Consider the following 24,595-nt stretch of genomic DNA (forward strand, 5'->3'; position numbering starts at 1 on the left):
AATGCTCTACTTGTAGAAGCCGCTGACTTAGGCCGAACTTGAGCAGCACAAGTGCAAGCTTGCGGGAGCCACAAGAATGAAAATGCGTGTCTCAGGCCACTCCGGCCCCACCAGCTTCGCATTACGTGTGCAAGCCAACAAACAAAGGCATCAAGGACAACATAGGGGAAATTACTTGTGCTTACTCATTCGCACACGTAATGCGAAGACGAGGGATCATTCCCCACCTGCGGCAAGTTGTTTTTTCATCCACTTTCATTGTCTGTAATTTATCATTTCTTTTAATTCAATTAGCAAGTACAAGTAACTTCCCCTATGTTGTCCTTGGCGCCTTTGTTTGTTGGCCTCTCATGATATCATTAATGAAAATAGGGCCCCTCGGTTAACCCCCTTTCTTCACGTTCTTTAGCAAACTCATGTTATTTACATTCCACTTGAATAATCTTCTCTTGATTAACAAGTTTGTTAATGTCCTTTAATATCAAGTGGTGCTTTACTGTGCACGCATGTGCCTCCATCCGTGAAAAGCTTTTTCGGTTTGAAATCTTAGTAAAAAGGCAATTTTGTATTAGTCAATGCATTCATACTAAAGTTGAAAAGTTCAGTAGCCACTCCTCTTCTGTCACCGCATTTCTTACTTGTATTCCTGGCTCAGTAGAGAAATAGCAACAAACTGTTCACAACTTCATTGCTCCGGAAACTTTTGCAGTTGTCTGTACATGATGAGAGCCCGGTATGCTAGTGTGCTGTGAATTGTAATCTTGCTGGACCTTGCAGCATCATTTTTTTACACTAGAGAGAGCACTGCACTTGCGCTTTGTCATATTGATAGAGTGCAGCTAGCTAAGCTTCGACCTTGTAAAACTTCAATTTTGACAAAACATCATTAGTACTTAACTGCAATACAGTTGCCAACCAATAATTCGGGCATGCTTGATTATTCGGACAGCTCTGTGACATTGCTACTGGCCCTGTAGACTAAATGTATAAGGACGATCAAAATTTCGGATGCCTAACAGCATGTCGTGTGCTATCTTTGCTACTGAGTCGAGCAGAAGTGGCAATATTTTAGTGTTGATACGTCCAGGCATGGTCGTCGGCCATGTTGCCGGCACGTCCTTGAAACTGAAACTAGCAAAGCCTAGTCGACCTAGCAGTTGCCAACTGCTCTGAAACCGCAGGGCAAGCCAGAAAAGGCTGCATTTTTTTTTTATTTGCTTGTGTTGCCACCCAGCATAAATTCAGAATGAAATTAAATACTAAAAGTATTGCAGTTTTTTATGCGAGTTCTGTTTCGCTCTTATCATCCACCGTTCATGGCCAGCTGATCCTGTTGATAATGTGTGCAGGGCATTGCTATGATCTCTGACGAAGCACGAAAAGCGTGAAAAGAAATAGCATGTAAGGCATCACTAGAAAATTGCATCCACAGACTATCAGGCCAAAGGCAAGAGTATGTGCGAGTAGCAACACGTACACAAACTTGGGCCATACCTTGGACGATCACTTTTGAAGGAACTTTCACGGTACTTCACGTGACTAGCACTGGATGAGTCACTGGGTGGCGGCAGCATTTCGGCACTATGATAAGACAGCGTATTTGGCTCAGTGCCAAGAATGCCATTGCTTGTAGACGCTGGCGCGTCTTGTGCTAGCCATGCAAATTTGAAAGGTATTCCCGAAAGTGACACACCTTTTTTGGCCACTTGTGGAATAAAGTCACTTATTTTTTGGCGAATTCAGTATTTCAGACTCCCGATTATTTGGAATTTTGGCAATCCGCACTGAAGTCCGAATATTGATGGTCGGCAACTGTAGTACTACTAACATAAGTGACATATTATTAATGATAGCTGTAATGTTATACAGTAAAAGCTTGTTAATTTGGAGTTCACAGGACCGGAAAAAAAGATGTCCAACTGACTGTCTAATTATTGAGAGTATCAAAAAATCAACAGATGCTTACTACGTCAGCACTACGTCAACTTGTTTTTATTTACTGAATGAATCAGCAGATACTGCTTCTATTTCGCGCAACATTAGTCCGGAATCTGCAATTCTCATCATCTCATGACTCATGAGGGCTCGCAGCGGTGAAGGCTTTGCAACTTCCTTCGCAGTGTGGCCGAGGTGCGCATTTTCATGTGAGACACTCTTTTCGCTACCGTGCACAGATCCCGCTTATTCTTTTGCCAGTAAGCTGGTCACCAATAGATTGTCTGTTCATCACAATGTAGCCGGTACTATTTATCATGGTCAGTTTTGCACTGAGTCAAAGCGAAACTACCGTTTGCCGCAGCTGCTGTGGACAAAACCACAGCCACTATTCGACATGATTATGGATGGTGACCTTGCAGTTCTGAAGGCAAGCGGCCGACGCATGCACCAAGTTCAAATGAAATTACCGTTCACTACAACTGCTGATGAAACCACAGTCACTGCCGATGCGATCATGGATGGCGACTACTCAGTTCTGATGGCACGCTTTGATGGACTATGCAGTTTTTATGCACCTGCCAGGGGATGCATGTGTCTGCCGGGACCAGAGGATGAGTCCGAATTATCAGATTTCCCTAATTAACAAGGGTCAAATTAATGATATTTTACTGATTAGCCATATGATAATTAATGGCTTTGATTGAAGTTGTTCAAGACTGAATAAGCTTTCTTGAGTCTTGTTCGATAAAATGCTACCAGGCAGCTGCACAAGATGACTAACACCAGACATCCCAATAAGTCTAACTAAATTTAGGCTGCGCATTGTCAGAAGCATTGGTGTCATGCTTTCACAGTCCCGAACCTTAGTTACGCTTATGTTCCTCTCTGTGCAGCACATCACTGTGGTGATCCCCACATTCTATGATGACTTCGAGTACCTGGACACAGATTCAGTCCCACTGCCACCATTGGACGATGACGAAGAAGACTCAAGGGCTTGCGCTTTTCTTGATGAACGGCCGGATTCAGACAGCACAGAGCTGTGCCGGTGTGTATTTCGCTGGTCTTGTGAGGGAGAATGAGGGGATTCGAGGGCTCAATTAGCTGTAAATTAATTCAGGATGGAAATGGGACGTGTCACAGTGGATCTCTGTCTTTATAATTTGCCATTATCACCTGCTATGGTAGCGCAGTGGATATGGTGTTGTGCTGCTGAGCTCAAAGTTGAGGGGTTTGATTCTAGCTGTGTTAGCTGCATTACAGTGGAGGTGAAATGCAGTAACGCTTGTATACTTAGATTTAAGTGTATGTTATAAAACCCCAAGTGTTCATAATTAACGCGGAGTCCCCCAATATGGCCTGCCTCATAATCAGTCCTGCTTATGACACATAAAACCTCATACTTTAATTTTAAATAATTAATTTGCCATTTGGAAATAGCAAATCCCCTTTTCTTCCTTACGTTGCGTTTATAAGTATAAACTACATCATATTACCACATTTACACAGCTGTTCCAGCGTTTAAAAGAAAAACTTAAAATCTAGTGACTGTTCATTTCGAATTTTTGACTTGGGTCGTCACTGTTTTATTAAAAGTTTACAAAGATAGCAAATTTTCAGAAAACAAGTTTACAACTCTGTAACTCAGCAATGAGAAGTGATATTACAATTATGTGAATTGCATGTAATAGTACATATAAAGGGAACAAAATTGGTATGTTACACATGAATCTGAAGACAATTTGGTAATGTGGAAATACAGCTTTTGCAGAACCCTTGTACGCAACATAGCAAATTCACATAAGGTATAAATTAACATATTGAATTTGTCCGCTTTGAATGATCTAATGGATGCCATTTACAGAACAGCGATATTTGTTCTTGATGCAGAGCTATTAATTTGTAAATTTTGTGCTTCTGTTCTTTTTTTGAACTTCAGAATTTCTGAAAATTCATTTAACAAAATTCAGACCCTATATCGAAATTCCGTTTCAAACAGTCACTAGCATCTAACTTTCTCTCAAATGTAACAAATTTCATTAAAATCGGTCCAGGAGTTATCTCAGAAAAGCATTTCTGCAGTTTACATGTATTTGAATAGGCCGCATCGGAGTTGGGCCCGAGCTAAAGCTTCCTCTTAAGCTGTAAATGTAGCAGGTGAAAACTTCATGCCTTTGAGCTTGTGGTTTTTCACCCTGTGGCAATTTTTATGAAGGACTGTACCTATGTGCACTGCTTCTCAAAGTCAGTATTTGATTTCACTGCCACTTACAGCTCTCTGCCTTACTAATGGGAAAGTTGTCCTTCAAATATTGCAGTTCATAGTAATCGTGTTTTAGAGGCAGTGCAATGTTTGTGTTATTGTATGCATAATGTTGTCACTGTTGTTGAGCATGAGCATTGCCAGCTCTTTATTCTCATTTGAATTAATGTGAAAGCTTTCCAAAAGAACAGAAAAAAGAAGCTCTAGAGTCACTCTTGCTTTCTGCTTGAGAAATTGAAAAATTTCACTGAACTACTGGAAGGGCCAAATCAACAGTTTGCTTTTCTACCTTTCTCGTTCGAGGAGTATTACACAAAACGGTTTGTAGACAGAGTTATTGTTGATAGCTTCTTGCAGCCATTATCCTATTGAAACCACTGTCGTACAACTCGCAAAGCTAAGCTAATTTGCTATAAATGGCTTTCTGTTCAGTGAAGTGAAGATCACAGCATGTCTCATTCTCCCATGTTTATTGCTGTGACAAATTCCAGTGTCTTTCGTCACCCCCTTTCACTCGTGTTAGTAAAGGTGCTGCTTGACAAAAAGCAGACCCCCCTGCTAAGGAAGTGCACGGGACTTGAAGGTTGCACTCAGCCTGCAGATTCTGCCCCACAAGCCGCCAATTTGATCTCGTGATTGCAAGCACATGTAAAGTACAAGCCCACCATGGTTGGCTGTGCATTTAGGAACAATGCAGGCTGCATGAGGTGCTCACACAGAAGGACACTTCTTGCCCTTTGTGCACAGATTGCAAGCCAGCCAATATACTAGGAGTACCTCCAGGAGGCTATGTGAAGCATCCGGAACAGGTTTGACTCCCTGCCTGGGGACTACTCACCCCTGCTGGGCCACGAGGCCCAAATGAGATGCTCAAGTTAAATCGAGAGATTTCAGTTGTTTGCTTGTTCATGGCTACTATCGTATTTTCCAGTCTACAAGTTGCACTTTTGTGTAAGTCGCAACCCCCTTTAAAATGACAGTTTTTCAGAAAAAGAACGTACATAAGTCGCACCAGTGTATAAGACACACCTGTTCATTCGGTAAGCGATCTAAAAAAAAGAATACAGTGATGTTTCACTTCATGAACGCAGGTCGCCCGCAAGCCTATCTGCCATTTCTATAGAATTGCTATAGCAGTGATATGGACGCTCCAGGCACTGCTGTCCTGGTTGGCACTATGTTCTGTATAAAGTCCAAGGGCGATAACAGCATCCCTGTGCGGCGTATGCTGTATGTGCAAGTGAAAGCGTGCGACGGTGAGCCGAATTGTACCCAAGGGAGGGAAACGGGAAGGCAGCACGTTGAGGGAGGGGGGTTGGCTTGCACTCTGGTAGCAACTGCATAGTTAGCACAGTGGTGCGTGCGGCATCTTGAAAACAATCTTCAGATGCGAAGACTTCGTAGTCGGTCGACTCACAGTTGGCCTATCGCCACTTGTGTTGCTGCTCCATCCTTCTCTCATGGCACTCGGCAATGCGATCACGAGAAGAATCCGGTAACTCCATAGTGCGCACACCACCTGTAGCAACTGCCTGAGGAGGTGAACCCAGTGCACATTGCATGGCCATAGCATCCAATACAATTTTGACAAGTTTTTTCTGGGTGGGGAAAGAAAAAGCTTCTAAAAAGCATTCTATAAGGTGCACCACCGAAAAATTCAGAAAAAGAATGCGACTTATACACCAGCAAATATGGTAATGCTGACAGGTGCATTGGCAACATAGTGCTTGTGCCTTTGCTGGCTGTACTAATTATGGTTAATGTGATCACACTGTATAGCTTGAATGTCCTGCCACGGAGATTAACATGGACATTCTCAGAATTAATGTAAGGGAAAATGAATATAGGGGACTAGGGATAGTCAAATGTCTTGGCGAGTGTCAGTTTTGAATACTATTATGCAGAATGCATTATTTTTGTTTTCCTCGTCAGACCACTCAACCCGCTTGGGAAACCCTTTTCTCCGAGGGGAGGCGGTCAAAGGCGAGGCCACGGTGGCAGCCGGAGCAGCTCTGTTACTGGCGACGACCTACCTTTGCGCTTGCAAGATCTGAGCATGACTGGCTCTGTTATTGGCTCTGGTTCTAGCCGATCATTGGGTGTCTTCCAGAGGTCAACATCGGCAGCTGAGCCTCTTGCTCCAGTTCTGGGTCCCTCTGGGGAAGGCCAAGCTTCGAGTGCATCTGGTGATGTCAATGGCAATAATGTTGCGTCATCCTCTGTGGACAGCCCCCGAAGGGTTCCTGGCTCTAGACTGAAGGTGAGCAACCACTGGTAAAATTGTCAGCATAAAGAATGACAATTTTGAAAGTTGTCTTGAAAAGTTCACTTGAAAGGTCGTCAGCTTGGCATGCATTCTTAGCACACTTGTAGCAACTTGTGTGGCCTAGATAGTTATACAATTGACTTCCGTTATTTCAATCCTGATGGGACCAATGAAATTGGTTGAATTATCTGATGGGTCAAATTAGAGGGGGACATAGGTTATCAGTATAAATTTATTTCTTTATCAGATTTGATTAAACTACACAGTCTCATATGGTTTCTTCTGCTGATTTTAAATATCCAATTATATCTTAAATATGTCAATCAGTTCCCAAGATTAATAATAATTACCCTCTATTGTTTGCTCAGTTAATAATATATGTATTTGTGTGAAAGTTGTCATAAACATATGGATGAATACTGAATTCACAAGGAGGAAATCACAGCAGACAGATTTAAAGTCGGACAATTTTGACTCGTATTACAGCGCAATGAAGTTGTGTTTACATAGGGAATCGGGAGCAGCAAAAATAAATCAAAATTAAAAACTTTGGAGCTGAAAATGAGAAAGCTTCTCGCAGCACTGCCGCCATCTCCACACATTTAGCTTCGTTCTGGAAAAAAAAAATATATATCGCTCTAGCTGCCCTAGGTCCAAATATACAGCTCAGACCACTTATAATGTGACCACTTGTAGTGCAGGATTAGGTATAGTATGGTCTTTCTCGACCCCCGTTGACCTTGCCATAGAACTCAATGCATACACATACAGCTTATAGTGCAGCCGTGCGAGATGGAATGCCGGTTGTAATACACTTGCTGGAAACTCCTGCAGACAAGCAAGGCAGTGAGCGCTCTTCTCAACGAAGTGGCGAAGGGGAGAGCAACGAGGGCAATGTGGAAGAGGTGATGGAGAGAGAGAGAAAATAAACATTTTTATTAGGTAAATGCTGCTTTAGAGAGGTGTCCTCATTCCAGAATGCCTTGAGCTCAGGCCGCGTCCTGGGCGCTCGCAATAAGCCATTGCTGATCCTCGAGGTCGGAGCTGGCCAAGGCTCTCTCCCAAAGCTCATTGGTGTGGTAAAGGTTTGGAGGATTTAATGGTGCCTCTCTGCAACCCCTACTATGTGCCTGAGGGGCCCGGGCTCTGTGCAGAAACGGCATTGCGGAGAGAATTGTGTAGGGTCTATGAGGTGATTTCTGGTTGGGTGGGGGAATGTATTAACTTGTAGAGCTTGGAGGAATCGCTCCTGCTCTCTAGGTTAGTGACTTGTGTGGGGGTGCATATGTTCTGCGGATTAGCTTGTAGTGTTGTGTGATGTCTTGGTACAAGACTAGAGGGTGCATGTGCTCAGGTTCAGATTCCTCGGCATCTGCTCGGTGGGTCAAATCTCGAGCCACGTGGTTGGCGACATCGTTGCCAGGAATGCTGTGATGAGCTGGCACCCAGATGATCATGACTGATCTCGTTGGTGGCTTTTGATTGATGATCTTGAGCGTAGTGGTATGAATTCTGCCGCTAGCAAAGTTGCGGCATGCCTGTTGGGAGTCGGTCACTATGACTTCAACGTATGCTTGGGAGAGCACGACAATCCCCTCCAAACCGAGGAAACGGCCATAGCCCTCGCGCTTTCCCAAACAGAGGTGATGGATATGCGGAGTGGGCAAACGAAGGAAGAACAGAAGAGAAAGAAATTTGGTAGTTTTGCTCAAAGGGGTGGCGAAGCACTGACTGCTATAGCAAGGTTTAGCGTTGTACTTGAATTTCTCGTATGGTATTCTAACTATATGTGGGTCTGACTAATGCGGATGAGACATTCACGGGTGCACCAAAATTTTTTTATCCCTTAGAAGCATTAATATGCCGTGTAGGGCCTGTAATGACATTGCACAGGTATCACTACACTGCCAGTAACAAGTTTCATCAGTAAAATCACACCACTTTCAGGTTTGAGCACTGATATTGTTTTGTACTTTTAATATTTAGTAGTCTGTGCAGATTGAAGATAAAAAGCTTGCACTGTGAATGTTATGCTTCATGTCATTTGTTTATGGGCTGCCATTCTCATAATTTTGAGGAATAATTTAGTCAAGAATGTAAAACCTGGTATGAGCAACTTTAGTGAATGAATAGTATAGCAATATAACCTGCATATGTGACATGGATAAGCATACAGGGTATAGCATACATATACCTAAGTATATGCGTGGAACTCCACGGTGACGGCGGGAATTCACTTGGATCAAGTGTCCACATGCCGTCGCAAAAAAAGATAAATGTGGTTTCAGTTGGCTGTCTCAGCAGGCGTGTAGGGGTTGCCTAGGCGACTGAAAAGTATTTTGCTCTGACCGCTTATCAGTAGCGTGTGGTCCGCATCGAATGCATGCACATTGTCACTCTTTGGCTGTTCAATTTGTGTGCAGAAATTAAATACCGTTGCCGACTTGATATTTTTGGACATGGACAGGGTCGAAAGATGTTTGCATCATAGGGCAGGATGGAAGAACAAATTTCGGTACTAAAATAAATTTGTTGTTCTTTACAATGCCAGCACTCCGGAAAAATTGGTTGAGGTTGCCATGTCATTTTTACATTATTTTTCTAATTTGAATCCATAAGGAGAAGTTGTGCATTCGGTTCGGAAGTGTTACAATTGAGTCGAATAATGCCAACCGAATCTGCAATGCTTTTTTGCATCTCGTTCAATTCGACCTGCCATATAATGCAACCAGTGTCATTGGTTCCCTCAGGGTCGAATTAATGAAATTCGACTGTATAAATGGCTCATTATATTTTAAGTAGTGTGTTATTGTGAACAATATTGTAAGCTGGTAATGCTAAGGGGCTGATTGTATTAGGCAATGTATTGTTTTGAGTGGAACTATTGCAAGTGAACTTGTACTGTGTATATTGCCCAGAGCTCGCTGAGTGCTGATGTCCTTGGCAGCCCGCTACTTCGTGGCGAGGGTGATGTCTCTGCTATCGGTTCAGCTGCTAAAAACCAGCAACAGCAGCAGCGCTGTGGTGCCGCTGCGGAAGAAGGCTCATTGACTGCAACACGCTCCCTGAGGGATCTCGCGGAAGAGGAGGAGGAGGCAGAGAATGACCTGCTACCACTGGGTAAGTTTGAAGCGCAAGAGATTGGACTTCCCATTGTCAGCACTACAGTTGTCACATACCAATCCAGATGTTTTGGACCTTGCTTGTTTAACCTAGAGTAGGAAGTTTGAATAATAATTAGAGACAAAAGGAGATTAAATACAGTTGACTTTTGTTAATTCCACCTTGACAGGACCAACGTAATTTGTCAAATTATTGAGATGGAAAATTTAATTAATGTAAGCATATTGTATACTGAAGGCCTCAAACACATAGATGCACTGTATGCAGCCTGTATTGCTTCTGTAACTTCTCCCTGTTTATAAGTTACCCAAGACATATTACTAGGGGTGTGCGAAGACATCCGAAAAATCGGGCAGTCCGAAAAAACGAATCCAAGCCTTTTACAGCCCCCAAGGGCTAAAATCGCCACACGCACGTGCGAAATACCTCTGAAGGTTTCCCAGTACACTTATTAGGCGTATCGGTGCTCGTTCTGTGACAGGAGATGGCGGGTGCACACGTGTATACTTAAGGAACACATACTGTGTCCCGTGACGATTGCCCCTTCCCACTCTTGATATGCTTCACCGCAACAATACTGCGCTTATTCTTCACCGCGTGACACTGCTGTATTGCGGCGAAGCAGACTTTACAGAACCGGCATTATGCAATGTGTCGTGCTTCTCGAGCTTCCAAGACATTGGCGAGGATTACAAAGGTGGAGTCGACGCCATTGCTAACAGCGGCGAATCGTTTCAATGGAAAACATGGCACGAAACAGAAAGAAGCTTCGTAGCAAACGTCGAAGTAGCTGCTAGGCCTAGCATTGCTACGGTGGTGGCTACAACTCTAAACTCGCCTCCTCTAAACGGCGAGAGCGCCGTTTAGAGGAGGCGAGGTAATCAAAATAGCGCAGATGGTAGACACAACTGCTGCCGTTTCGGATAAGCAGTCATGGCAAGAAGTCCGGAAAATCGGACTTTTTTTTTTGCCTCTGAAATTTTAGGTGTTCTTATATATTGACTATATGAGGTATGTGGCGGTGCTTCAAAGGCGTCCAAATTATTGGGCATGTCCGAAAAATCGGGCAACCGGAAAATCGGTTGTTGACTGTGGTACATATTGAATTGAATATTGAATCAAGAAAACAAAGCGAAATATTGAATTGATTATTGAATACCAGAAAATTAACAAAATTTAATGCTTACAAATTTTGGGCAAGACAACATGGTGCTACACATGCTCAGGAGTGTCCTAGCATTGCATAACAAGAATGTAGCAAGCTATCAGTAACTTAGGCACAAAGAAATCAGATATACAGTATGGTCCACTCTTATTAAAAGGAACTCCAAATTAGTATGCCAGCACTGATTACAGTCCAGTTCTCGTACAGTCGCCGACTGATAATTCAGACTCAATCGTGACCGCCAAAATGTCCGAATAATTGGGAGTCCAAAATACCGGATCTGCCCAAAAATAAGTGAGTTTATTTTACGAGAGGCCAAGAAAGGCACACTGTCACTTGTCACTTTCTGATGTTGAAGTTGTCTCCACCTTCAGTTTCACGTGACTAGAGCACTAGACACATCAGCATTTGGGAGCAGCATCATTTTTGGCACAGTGCCAAGCACGCTATCTTATCACTGTGTGGCAACGGTGCTGCCCCTCAATACGTCCAGTGCTAGTCAAACAAAATATTCCGAAAATTTAAGTATCTTTTGAAAGTGATTGTTCATGAATACAGACGAAGTTTGTCAATGCATGTTGCTGTGCACACATAAGCTTGCCCTTTGTCTAGACATTCCATGGCTGTGATTTTCTAGCAATGCCTTTTATGCTATTTCTTTTCAGCTTTTTGTGTTTCTTCAGTGGTCAGAGCTACACTCTGCAATCGTTATCACTGGGATCAGCTGGCCATGAATAGTGGATGATGAGAGTAGCATAGAATCGAGCGGAAGGCGTCGCTACAAAATCGTGAGCTCTATCTCGGCCATTGTCATGCTGTCACCACAGATAGATGAAAGTGCAGGCAATGCATACATGGAATTCTCATCAACCACTGCTAGATGGACTAGGCTTTGCCAGTTTCAGTGTCACAGCGTTCTGGTGACCTTGCACACGACGTCTCAAAATGAAAATGCAGTAGAACCTCATTCATAAGCTTTGGGGGAAAATTGGCAGTTTCGGGCGAAGCACTGACTGCGAGCAAGGTTTAGCATTGTGCTTGAACTTCTCGGATGGTGCTGTAACCATATGCGGGTCCAACTAACACGGACTCGACATACGCGGGTACGGCAAAATCTTTTTATCCCTTGAAAGCTTTAGCACGCTGTGTAGGGCCTGTAATGACATTGTACAGGTGCCACTGTGCTTCCATGGCGCATACACACTAGCAGAAAAACAGGTGCCGCGAAAGCTGGCTCACGGCAGCTTTTTCGTGCCACGGAAGGGATCGGTCCTGGACCAATTTTTTTTGGCTTTCTGTGGCAGCAAGCGAGCAGGGAATGCTGGAGACCGATAGAGAGTGACCCCTTCAGTGACGTGCGCAGTGGAAACTGGTTTCAGGCGGACTTGCCTGACCGCTCAATTTGTACTTGTGTATGGCATCAGCCGGACTGCTCGTTTTGTACTGTCATCTGCTTGCATCAGCTCTCGCTCATGCTTGTTTTGCTTTGCTTGGTTTGCTTTGCTTGGTTTGCTCTTGTTGGCAATGTGTTGACACATTTTCAGGGTTGGCGATTGTGTTTTACAATGGTGAGTCTAAACTGAGGCATGGAAAGGTTTTTGGAGACAGTGCACCATATTTGATTCTGTACAAGACAAACTCTGAATACAAGGACACGGAGGTGACATCCACTACAGTGCAGTCCAGTTATAGCGATATCAAAAAGAACAAAAAATCCAATCGCTATAACCGATCATCACTATATCTGGACTGCCGTAAAAAAAAAGCTGCCAAAGTATGTATGTCTCCTCACTTGTAGCTCGATGTAGAATTAGGTGGGCGAGGCGGCTGGCGCCATCTTATGGCGTGCGAGCGGGACGCGGTTAACGGCGGCAGATACGAACACATGTAGGCAAATGTATTGCCCCGTCTTGGCATCGTTCAAGGGGAACTTATGAATGCAAATTTAACGATTATTCTGCACGGAAAACGCCGTTCAGAAGTCAAAATTATGCTCGTTATGTCCAATATGTGTTTTTTTTTTTCTTATAGCCTAATGTATAAGTTGGCACTCTCGAGCCAGCTCATCGCTATAACCGATGTATCGTTATATGTGGTATAACTTATATATAAGTGCAGTCCACTTATATGTTGTAACTGCACTGCACTGTACCTCATTATCCTTGTCTTTTGAATGCGGTGACGCCGCAACAAAAGGGAGCACACCAAGATGATTATGATCAGTAGCAACGACGTTATCTTCATAATAACTCACATTTAGAACAAAGGACGAAGAATGTAAATACAGCACCCATCTGTCAGCAGACGAAGGAGAAAGCATGCGACATCTTGCACCTACATGCAGAGTAAAAAAGAGGAAGCGAGATTTTCATGTTGTCACGTGACTGCCGCAGCGCCTCGCTGCCAGTGGGTGTGGCTGCTTTGCTGCAGCTGCATTTTGCCGGTGGCAGCGTACCGCAGGCATTTTTCTGCTAGTGTGTATATGCCTTAATGAGCCACACTAGTAAAATAACATCACTTTCAAGTTTGAGTGCTGATATTGTTTTGTACTTCAAATATTTAATAGTCTGAGCAGACTTGAGAACTTGAGATAAAAGGCATGCACTGTGAATTTTATGTTTCATTATGTCTATTTGCGGGCTGCCATTCTCAGAATTCTAAGGAATAGTTTAGTCTAGAATGTGAAACATAGTATGGGCAGCTTTAGGGATTGAATAGTGTGGCAATATAACCTGCATATACATCATGGATAAGCATATGGCATACATATACGTAAATATATGTGTGGAGCCCCACGGCATTGGCAGCAATGGTGGAGAAGATTCGATTGGAGTGCTCACATAATTGCTGTAGTTATAGAAAGCAGGGTGTCTACCAACCGGGAAAACCATGAATTCTCAGGGATCTTGAGTAGACTGGAAAAACTCAGGGAAAACTCAGGGAACTTGTGCCTCTATCAGGGAAAACTAGCTGTAATTTTATTGAAAGGGTCGAAAGTCGCGGTAATGCTGGTGTGAGTAACAGACAGGAATCGTAATGAATCGTCTTCGACGCCCTGTCGTCGTCTGGACGAGGTGACAGTGTGCTGTCAACGACTGACTTTCCGGATTTCCAATAATTTGGATGGCTACGCGGCACCACCACGTACCCCTTAGAGTCAATGTATCAGAACGTCTGAAATTTCAGACGCAAGAACTCTTTGCCGTCCAATTTTCTGGATGTTTTGCCGTGACTGCAGGCGTGAAACGGCACTAATCAAAGCCACCACCACTGCCATTTTGATTACCTCGCCGCCTCGAACCGGGGCTCATACGCAGATCCGCTGGCATGTTAGAATAGTTGAGGTTGACTTACGAGCTGTTGAGAGAGAATCCCAATTGTGACAAAGTTCAGGACTCGTACCATTGAGCTTGCTATCAGTTGATAGAAATAGCTCATATTTGAAAATATTTGCTTTTATATGTATCCCCTTTTAATTTGTATTTGAGAATGTCCGACTCGATTTGCATTTTTTTGAAGACATTTTATTTGCTGTGCATTTTACTAACCCCTTCCTTTATTCTCTTTTTTTAATAGCATAAACACTACTACTTAGTATTCAAATTGGATTAAGTCGTTCTTTTAAAAAAAATTTTCATATGATTACTAGAGAGTGACAGCATCGGGCAATAGTGGTTTCAGCCCGTCTTAACATAAAACATAGTTCTGCATCACTCAGGGAATATTGCGAAGGCACTCATGGAAAACCTGGAAAACTCAGGGAATTTAAAAATGTCAACTTGGTAGGCGCCCTGAGAAAGGGTAGGAAACACATATTAGCTGGGCAAACGTACAGTCCAAAGTCCCTAAAAAGTTCGGCAGACTTGAGTGTAGTTGACATCTGCCTAAGGCAAAGCATTACATGAATCGTTGCAGCACTAGATGCCGACACGCACTGATCTGGTGAGGTCCGAGGGGTCCAAGATGCACATGGTCATTTTTGCAGCTTCAGCGAGCTTGCGTTCACTCTCCTTGAATTCAGCTTGGGTCAGCAGCTGTTTTGGGCGGATCTTGTTTTGGGACCAAAACAAGATCGAGCTGGTGAATGTCGGAATACAATGCCATGATGCCACCAGGGCAAAACATGACACTTGCTTTGCTGCCTGTAGCAGGAAATAGCGGCATATTTGTGTTTTCACCTATTAAACACATGCATATGCTACCAATGACACTATGCCACGCGCGCTGTGAAACCGATAGGTGAAGATGCTTATTGCAGTGGGTTGTCGGCGATAGCTGTGAATGGTGACATGCGATGACCTGCAAGCAGATTTTTTGGTACCTATATAGGGAACTGTGTGTAGAAGAACGAAGTGAGGCACTTGCTTATGCAGCATCAAGCACAAAGGGCTCCACGGTGCATGTGGCAATATGTGAGTCTCTACACAAAATATACTGAATATTTGAGAAATCGAATAATAGGTATTCGATTCACAAATTGAATTATTCAAACACTTGCTATTCAATTCAGTTTGGTGATATTCAAATATTATTTGCATACCCCTACTTATTACCCTTCCTCTCCGCTAACACAGCATAGCACAGCCCATAGCATGGTTCAGCATCACTCTAGTGAAACTTTTCTTATGTGGGTGAGATGCATTTTTGTGTTAGCTGCTAGGCAAGCCAGGATAATTTTATGCACGGCATTACCACTTGTTCGCCATTTTGTTTCCTAGCAGCTCATGTGCCATTTTAATTCTTAAATTCAGTGTGTACAGCCAGGCTTCTCCAAGACAGTTGCGTCAAGTAATTAATGACCAATTCACATAGGTGTATGCCTTTGCAAATATACAAGTTCATGAATGTCACGTCACTGGTAACTATGCAGGAGAGGCAAAGCTGCCAACGTCAGACAGTTTCCACTCTACATCAACGATGACGTCGAGCACAATGCACAGTTCTGAGGAGAATACCCAGGAAGCATCCCTTCGGCGCCATGGCTCTCATCCGTCCACAGCATCTGGTGCCGATGCAGATGAGGCTACCAATGAACGTAACCTCCAGGCAGAGCTGAAGACATTCCGCAGCTGTGATTCACTCCTCAGCATTGCCGAGGGATCCTACACAGGCCTTGGCAGGCATCGAGATGGCTCGCATATTGGTATGTTTGTTTACACTTCACCACTGATGCAAAGCTTATTCTAGGAGTACTATGCAAAACTGACTGACTGAATATCTGTCCGTTCTACAGCTCATCCTCTGTGAGAAATACCTCATACAGTAGACTTCCGTTAATTCGACTCCGGTTAATTAGATTTTTCGGTTAATTCGATGCCGATTGAAGGCCTTGGCTGGAACCCATACATTTCTATGGGACCGAACTTTCATCATTGCGATCCTAAAATTGGCTTTCCCCAGATAATTAAAACTTAACCAGTCAACATGCATGTGCCTATCGACTATGGTTACCCCAATAGCAACCCCTCTAGCAGCAGCATCTTTCTTGGCAGAGCTTAGGGGAGAGTGAATGTGTTGAACACATGTTGCATCCTGCCAGAAATGCCTGTTCTCGTTCTACCCTAGGAAGATATTCAAGTAATAACGATAGCTCACTATGTCTAATTACGATATGCACCCAATTCTAATGCACAGCTTTTGTTTTTTTCCTGGACAATTGAGCTGAAAATTTAACTCGTGCCGTTCGTATTCTCTGCGGCATAGTGTGGCTCTACTGACTGCAGCAAAGCTGACTTTAGGAGACGAGCTGTCATTGCGCAACACATATTAGTCCTTTTCCCATTTTTCTTGCCAAAAATATAGAGTGTGGTTTAGATCTCTACTTTGCCTTGAGACTTTAATGTCATTTCAGCATTAGTTTTCTGTTTTGGACACATAGAAAGGTGTGCATTTGATTCGTAGAAATGTTAGAATATGGCAAATACTGCCACTGAATCAACGGTGTGTTTCGACGTTTTTTCTGCCTCTTGTTTAATGTGATCAGCCAGATAATGTGGTCAGTTTTGTCGGTCCCATTGGGGTTGAAATAATGGTAGTCAGCTGTATTAGTTTCAGCGTAGCATTTACCGTCCTTTTTGACAAGTGCACACTAAGTGCAGTGTGCTTTGGTTGTAATAGTCAACGAAAGCACACATAAGCACTAGCAGTGAACTATTGTGCTGGAACGTGTTGATTATGAAAGATGGTGGCACACAGACAGCATGCTGCCATGCTGCATAGACACCTGTACTGTTTAGTGCTGTGCAGTGCAAGGCACCTTTGGCTGAAGAAGGTGGTGCGGATTATGTATCAATGCATTCTTGAGTTTGTGCAATTTGTTTTTGTGTTCAGGAAAATATTTAATAAACACAAACACAAGGACCTGCAATAAGTCTTTTCATGCAGGCCCTCACACGTTTTTATGCTGATGCTGGCTTGTAGTTTATTGGGAAAAAAAAAAAAAGAACACAGGGGCACCCTTCTACAATCAGACTCCAAAGTGGTATGCAGGTCATTTGAATCCACCATTCATATTTGAGGCCTGCCACAAGTGGGCTACCAGCAGCAGTTTAGTATGGCGGCAAGCAATTGATGAGTGCACCAGCTACTGCCAGGCTAATAAATAATCACTTGTGACTTTTGGGGCAGTGTTCGCATCCTCAAGGTAGTGGTCGCAGCGAGATTTGTAGCTTTCCATGTTTCTAGCGAGCACAATTAGCATTTGCATAGCAGCTTGCACCAGCAGAGCTATCAGCTCCAAGCACTCTCTTCCTTCCTCTCACTCATCTCGCTCATCGCTCCACCATCACCCTTCCATTACTCTCACTGTCATCTCTTTCTGTTCCTTCTCCTCCTTCCCCACACTGCTGACTGATGTTTAGGTGCCAGCTGTATGCTAGACAGTTACAGTGCAATTGGCAGGCTTTTCTCTTTCTCTCGGCTAATCTTTCCCTTTTTGTGCTAGTAACTATTATTGAGAGGCTATTTTGCTTTCATTTATGTGCCTTGGCAGTGAATTGCAGTCGCCTCAACAGCACGTATGGTTCAGTGACCCCCAAATGAATCGTTCCACGCCTAAATTCTATGCGCACTGGGGTTTCACATAGCATGTTGCAGCAGCAGACTGTGTACTGCAAATGCGACATATTTTTAATGCAGAAAATGCTTCATTGAGGCAGGCTTCTAATACTAATACAGTCGATACTGAATATACCGGGCTAGAAGGGGATAGCAAAATAGTTAGATATATTGATAATCAAAAATATAAAAGATGCCTATGTGGCACTTAGCTGAGATCTCCACAAATCTTGGGCGGGTTCCCAAGATCATGAAAAGTGGGAAGTTACTGATTTGCTTCTCCAAGGCTGTATCAAACGCACAAAAGCTGACTTATTTCTTGCTCAAGAACATTGCAAGTCGCTTGTGCTGTGAAATAGTCTTTGATATACTGATCGCAACGGTAACCCTAAAAGCTTGTGTCACCTGGATGTGAAACTGCAATACTCCTCACGGCGCACGTTTTTATTCAAGAAAAGGTAGAAATGGACACACCATGGAAGCAAACTAGTCTGTATAGATACTTGCCGAGCGACCATCAGGGCACTTGTAGTGTGAATCGTGCATGAACGTGCCCGGTCGTGTGTCCGTTACAATACCAACAATACACTGTTTAAATTGCTGATCATTGCACGTGGGCAATGAGCCAGGTGGACTATGATCACCCTGCATGTTTTTGCATGCATCTGACATCATACCTGGGATGAATATGTTACGTAATCGCTTTTTATACAATTTTGAGAAGGATTAAAAGCAGTGTGCAATATATAATGTACAAGTAACCTTGGGAGAATACTTCAAAGAAGGCCATGATAGAGGCAGGATAAAGTTCTTCACAGGAGGCATCTTCCGCCTCATATAGCTGAGGGATACCGACTCAGACTCAACTGAGATGTGTTTATAATATTCAGATAGGTGTAAACAATAATGTAAATTGTTCCCTTTCCTGCATGATTAACCACCTCTATGAATTTCAAACATTCTCGTTGCTTTGTAAATACGTGACAAATATTGTGATGTGCTTTAATATTTTTCTCATTTCTATGTGGTTAACAAAGGTTCAGGAATGCATTAACATGTTTCTTTGAGTCCCATAAAAAAACAATGGGAAAGCATGTCCTGCATAATGAATTACTTGCAGAACAAACCAGCCCACGAAACAAATAACTTCACTCTGCGAGGTACCACTGTATGTCCTGATGAAGAAGATTAGAAATATAACATGTTCCTGGTTTATACATTTGTGGCTGAAATTTAAATTTAATAACACATTGCTATAAACATATCACACATACACACAATGCTATGTACAATATGCTGTAGCTCACCTATTTTTTAAACATGGAGGGGTCAGAAAAGCTTCCAGACAAAGTGTGTGAAAAAAAAAATAAATACTCCCAAGAGAAAAATAAATTTTGTTCTTTCTTCAATGCTAACAGTACAGAAAGTTTGTGAATATAGTAAAACCTCGTAAGTTCGGAAAATTGGATAATTTGGATTCGTCTATTGCCCCTGGCAGGCATAGGCATTAATTAATGGAATCAAACTCTCCTTATTTCAGATCTATTTGGCCGCACACCGGTTAATTCGGACAACTCTTATAGCTCGGCAAATGTGGAGCACCGCAAAAGTGCGATGCAAACAGGCAAGAGTGGCACTAGCATTTAACCGAAACAAAGTGGCAGAGTCCACATCGTCATAATCTTTAGCAAAAATTGTGCAGGAACGACAAAAACACTTCGATTTATGCCTATTTATACCTTAATATTGCTTGTTTGTGCATTTTTTGTCATGGGCATCACACTGCGTTCTCCACTTGCCTTCATAACTGTGTAGTCTCCATCCATGATTGTGTCGCTAGTGCCCACAATTATATCCGTAGTGATTGTGGCAAACAGTAGTTTCAATTTGACTCAGTAAAATAGCTGCACGTGTAGTGTTACAAGCACAGCAGCTGCTGTTGACAACATTACTAGACTAGGTTCAGTTGAATTCTCCGTAGGTGCCGTTTATCGCAGGCGACCCCATGATGTGGTTTGCCGCCAGAGGGTGGGAGCGCCGTGGGTGCAGCTCTGCATTGGTGAAGGTGCTCAGGTCCTCAGAGTTCGTAACTTACAAACGCAACAAGTGTTTTCACTGATGCGTTTTTTAATGTTTGGATAGGCTCTTGCTTAGCAGATTGATTGAAAAACTTTACTGAGCTTTGAAAATGCTGCTGCACTTCCCCCGAGTGCGCTGTTGGAATCCTTAGACCAGGGCCCCAGCAGCCCTGGCCATCCGCTGCACTCTACTAATCAGCTCTTGCTGATGAGGAGCTGTAAGTAGCTAATTAGTATCTGTAATCAGTGGTTGCTGTTTAGTACTAATTGATTATTAATGCGAACACATTATATGGCTCACGAGGCAGAAAATCTGGCGTAGGTGGCGTTAGCATGACCATACAATGGTCTAAAACATCAAGAGAGCCCCAGATGAACCAATCAAGACAGTTTATGATGTCAGTTAAAGCAAGGTAACCAAGAAAAAGTTAATTAAGGTGGAGTGGACTAAGGCAGAGTGAATTAAGGCACAGTTAATTAAGTTATAGTTAATTGAGGCACTCGAAACCACTCCCTTTGGTGGGAGTCGAAACCACAGCCTTTCATGTTAATTAAGGCAAGGTTGATTAATCTAGAGTGAATTAAGGCACAGGTTTAATTATGATAGTTCATTACAAAACTCGAACCCACGACCATTGGTAGGAGTCGAACCCACTACCATTGGTGTTAATTAAGGCAAAGTCAATTATTACAGAGTTAAGGCACTCAAACCCATCATCTTTGGTGAGAGTCGAACCCTCAATCTTCAGTAGTGGCAGTGCTTTTGCATTCATCCACGTAGGGATAACTAAGTGCCCCTCGAATTTTAATCATCTGAATAAACAATTAGTTAATCAATACTAATAGTTACTGCTAACCAGCAGTTGTAGCTGTCAGCAGGCCAATTGGCTAATTAATTATTTAATTAGTACTAATAAGTGCTACTCATCAGCAGTTGTAGAGGTCAGTAAGCCAATTGGTGCACTTTAAGTATAGTAAGAATAAATTCAAGGCACCTTTTCTCGATATATATACACTCTCAGCACTTCATCTTCCAATGAAAGAAAATGAAGCTAGCACTATTTTCTTTCATCAAAGCACCACATTCACAAGTGCAACGTTAAGACCTATGTCAGCTTGGCTCGCTTGTGAGCAGACTTGCACATTCAAGGCAGGTTCTCGCTGCAGGAACCGTGCACGCATAAAAAATACATTCGTGTCACCAAATAAAATTTGATGATACGGGCTGTAAACTCCTCAAAGTGCATGTGGCCTTCAACATGCACGAGAATGTCGCAAAAAACACCAAGCCTGCAGCAAAACACGCACGTATACACACCGCCAAAACATGTGGCGGTGGACATTGCTTCACTGCCCCATCTGCGCCGCGCTGACCGTTTAAAGTGCAACAACAGCGCCATGAGATGCAAGGATTGGTGGCGAGTCCACGCAGTCACAGAAGTTTGAAAACTGAACCTAGTTTAGTAACGTTGGCTGTCGAAGATGAAGAGTGCCGGCTACATCGCGTTTCACGGATCATTTATTGGCATGATGTATTGGCGACCATCTCACTGGCAAAAAAAATAATTGAGATTTGCGCGTGGTAGTGGAAAGCGTGTCTCAAGTGAAAATGCACGCAGTGGTCACACTGCAAAGGAAATCGTGAGGCCTGTCACATTGTCGTAAGGCATGTCACACATGGTCATAATAAAGCAAAGTGTGCGAATGTTGCATGCGACCTCAACAGCATGGCATGGGCAATTAAATTTCACTTTGGGTAAATTTGTTATAAATGAGTAGTATGTACTAGTATTAAAGCAATCTTGGAAAAGCTGCAGGACTGGTAATTGACTAATTTTCTTATCAGAATGTTTTAAATTGCACCTTTTAAATTGATGACATGTGCACCTGGTGGTGAGCACATAGGACGTAAGCCAGCTGCAAGCACTGCATAATATGAAAAGTCATGCTGGGGAGCTACCACCTATTCTAAGTCATGCATTTCTTCCGGCAATCATTAATTATGTCATTTCTTCCAGTTCACAAACTGCCCTTTTTGGAAGCTTTTCATGATGCATTTACTATGTTGCATGGAAGCTTGTCTTTATCTACACTATCCAAAGTAAGGCTTTTTACAGGGTCAATAATTTTGTTGCAGTTGGCCTTCAAGACTGTTTTGAGAAACTTCACTTGATAGCTCTTTGCCTACACATGATCCTGTTCTGTTCAGTAAATGCAGACGAACTTGGTAGGCATTCTCACAGTAGTTGCCATTTGGTTATTTGCAGAGCTTAATTCTGCTTCTATGGCTGTCTTTCTAGCTCGTGCACATGATGTCCCACTATTCATTAACCATTTATACGAACTTATTAGTGGCAAGCTGCACACCACCTAGACAATTAAGCCTATCCAATGCTGCTTTGTTAGGTGTCAGCAACCTCTGTTACAGTTTGGGGCTGAGTTGATGCAGATTTATTCGCTGTGGTCAAATGGGACTTGGAAAGCCAAGAAACTGCCTTGCCAACAAAAGTGAAAGTACAGAAGCCAAGCTGAATGGTGTCAACATTCTTTGCAGCCACCATTTTTGTGACATTGCACGGGACTCACATGTGAAGAACTAGGTGACACACCGTACAACATACAAGCTCTCAGTAACTTTTGTACGTTGGCTTTGTGGAGATTATGCTGGTATCAAGAGAATGTCCAAATAATTAAGGAGGTCCAGAAAATTGGGCATTCATAACATTCCAGCAGAACCCATCCCATGATGAATCTCGACGTTAAAGTGATTAGCACTGAAGCAATGTAGTCGTATTGCCAACACTGAAAGGCATATGCAGCCAGACTCCTCTCTTGCGCTTCCCACTGTGCCCGCTATACCATGTAGCGGAGCCGCCGCAATGTCTGCATGTGGCGCAAGTACGATTCCGCAGATCACCGAAGAAATTTTAAAGCATTTTAAAGTCAGCAACTGTACATAATTCTTGTGGCGGACACCTGCAGGTTCTGTGAAGGGAAAGCATTTTCGTATACGTCCTCCATACGTATGCAGCCATTGTTTCTGACTAGACCATGTAATTTGCACTGGATGTGCTTTCATTATTTGGGGGGGGGGGTCGTACTGACTAAATACTATCGCTATTCTGTGTCCCTTAGCTCTGTGTCTTTTCGTCTTTCTTTCTCTGTGCAGCCATTGTATACCAAATCCGGAGGGTGGACCTGGAGGAAGGCTCATCCATCTACTGCCTCTGGGTGTCACGTGACCTTGAGGTGGATAGTTGTCCACCACAATACCCAACTCCGTCCTCTCCACTGCGCTCTTTGACGCTCGGCTCGGTCGGCTCCGACGCAGAGGTGTCGTTAGAGGACACCAGCGATTGTGTGAGGCATTTCTTTCCATCTCTTGCTGTGGGGGGCTTTGTCTGCACTCGCATAACGATCTTACTTTTAGGAGGCACTTGAATGAGGTCGCACAGAAGTAATGCCTGAGTTTATGGGCATAGGAAATATTTTGCTGGAAGGGCAGAAGCTGTGCAGAATTTTCATTGTTTTGGAACAGGGACATTGCGAAACCTCTTGATCCTTTTGCTGCAAACCAGAGTTGTTGAACTGTGCTGCATCTGCAACCCTTGTAACAGGCACCTTGAAAGTGCTGAAACTAAACACCATGAAAGGCCGGGAAAGTTTACAGGACACTGGATTTGGGAAATTGTCACCACTAGCTAAATTTCTGCAAAGGCTTGTCACATAGCCTCAAATTAAAAGCTTTACTGTGAAGCGGTCCTGATGTGCTTGCTAATTTGAGGTGTAATTTTAGTGTCTGTGATTTTATATGGGTAGTTAAGGGTGATCGGGAATGGCTACCTTACATGAAGATTGATTCAGTCACAAGTACATTCTCTGAAGCATCTCAACGTGACATTTACAAGAAAAAAGACAAGTACTTTGAGGCTAACGTTAGTGTATTTCCTTGTTTTTCTGTCATCTAGCTTATGGAGAAGATAAATTGGCATTATCACCATCTGGCTAATGAGCTTGCAAATGATTTCAGAACTTAAAAGCAGTGACTTTGTAGAGTACATTGCTTGTAGATGACAAATAGAGTTAACCTGGCCTTTTCTGTCTTCTCACGTGCAGCACACGGATGATAAAGGCCCTGCTGTACATGAAGAGTCTGTTGAGAATGAGGCTGAGTACACGAGTGGGCTCTACGCTGAGCATTACACGACCTTGCAGCAGATTGGCAAAGGTGCTTACGGATGTGTCAAGATGGCGTACCGCAACTCAGACCGTCTCCTTGTAAGTTAATGAAGTGCTCAGCTTAGAATGGTGAGATCTGTTTGTACAAGCCTAAATGATTAGACTTCGTTGTGTAGCTCTATTTGGGCATTTGCAGTCGACTACTGGGCCTCCTGGTGCCCATCATTTAACTAGGCATTTTATTTGCTTATTTTATGCTCGTAACATGAAGGGTTGAACTAGTTAGTTATGGTTTATTGTGAGTGCTGAAGTGCTTATTGAGGCATGGACAAACAAAAGGGGCAAAAGAACAGATAGAGGATAAGTACTCAACTTTAGCTTAGGTCTCATTACAATTTATATACAGAGGACTCTTATTAAACAGAACCTCAAAGGACCAGAGAGATAAGTTCCACTGTTTTTCACTTGCCAAGAGATTGAACTTAAGGGCACACAAGGGGCTCTTTTGAAATGGGCATATACTTTAT

General features: G+C 43.1%; 1 protein-coding gene across 3 annotated transcripts in view; it reads left to right on the plus strand.

Moving 5' to 3' along the window:
- Positions 1-24,595, plus strand: part of Pask (PAS domain containing serine/threonine kinase) — a 90,466-nt gene that overhangs the window by 42,647 nt on the left and 23,224 nt on the right. For all 3 annotated transcript variants that reach the window (XM_075689506.1, XM_075689507.1, XM_075689508.1), the window contains 6 exons: positions 2,832-2,986; positions 6,134-6,461; positions 9,386-9,587; positions 15,626-15,898; positions 23,059-23,249; positions 24,006-24,167. In XM_075689506.1, the coding sequence (XP_075545621.1) occupies positions 2,832-2,986; positions 6,134-6,461; positions 9,386-9,587; positions 15,626-15,898; positions 23,059-23,249; positions 24,006-24,167 (1,311 nt within the window). The remainder of the gene's footprint in view (positions 1-2,831; positions 2,987-6,133; positions 6,462-9,385; positions 9,588-15,625; positions 15,899-23,058; positions 23,250-24,005; positions 24,168-24,595) is intronic.

The sequence above is a fragment of the Dermacentor variabilis genome, chromosome 4 (genome assembly GCF_050947875.1).
Source record: "Dermacentor variabilis isolate Ectoservices chromosome 4, ASM5094787v1, whole genome shotgun sequence".
Lineage (NCBI taxonomy): Eukaryota > Metazoa > Arthropoda > Arachnida > Ixodida > Ixodidae > Dermacentor > Dermacentor variabilis.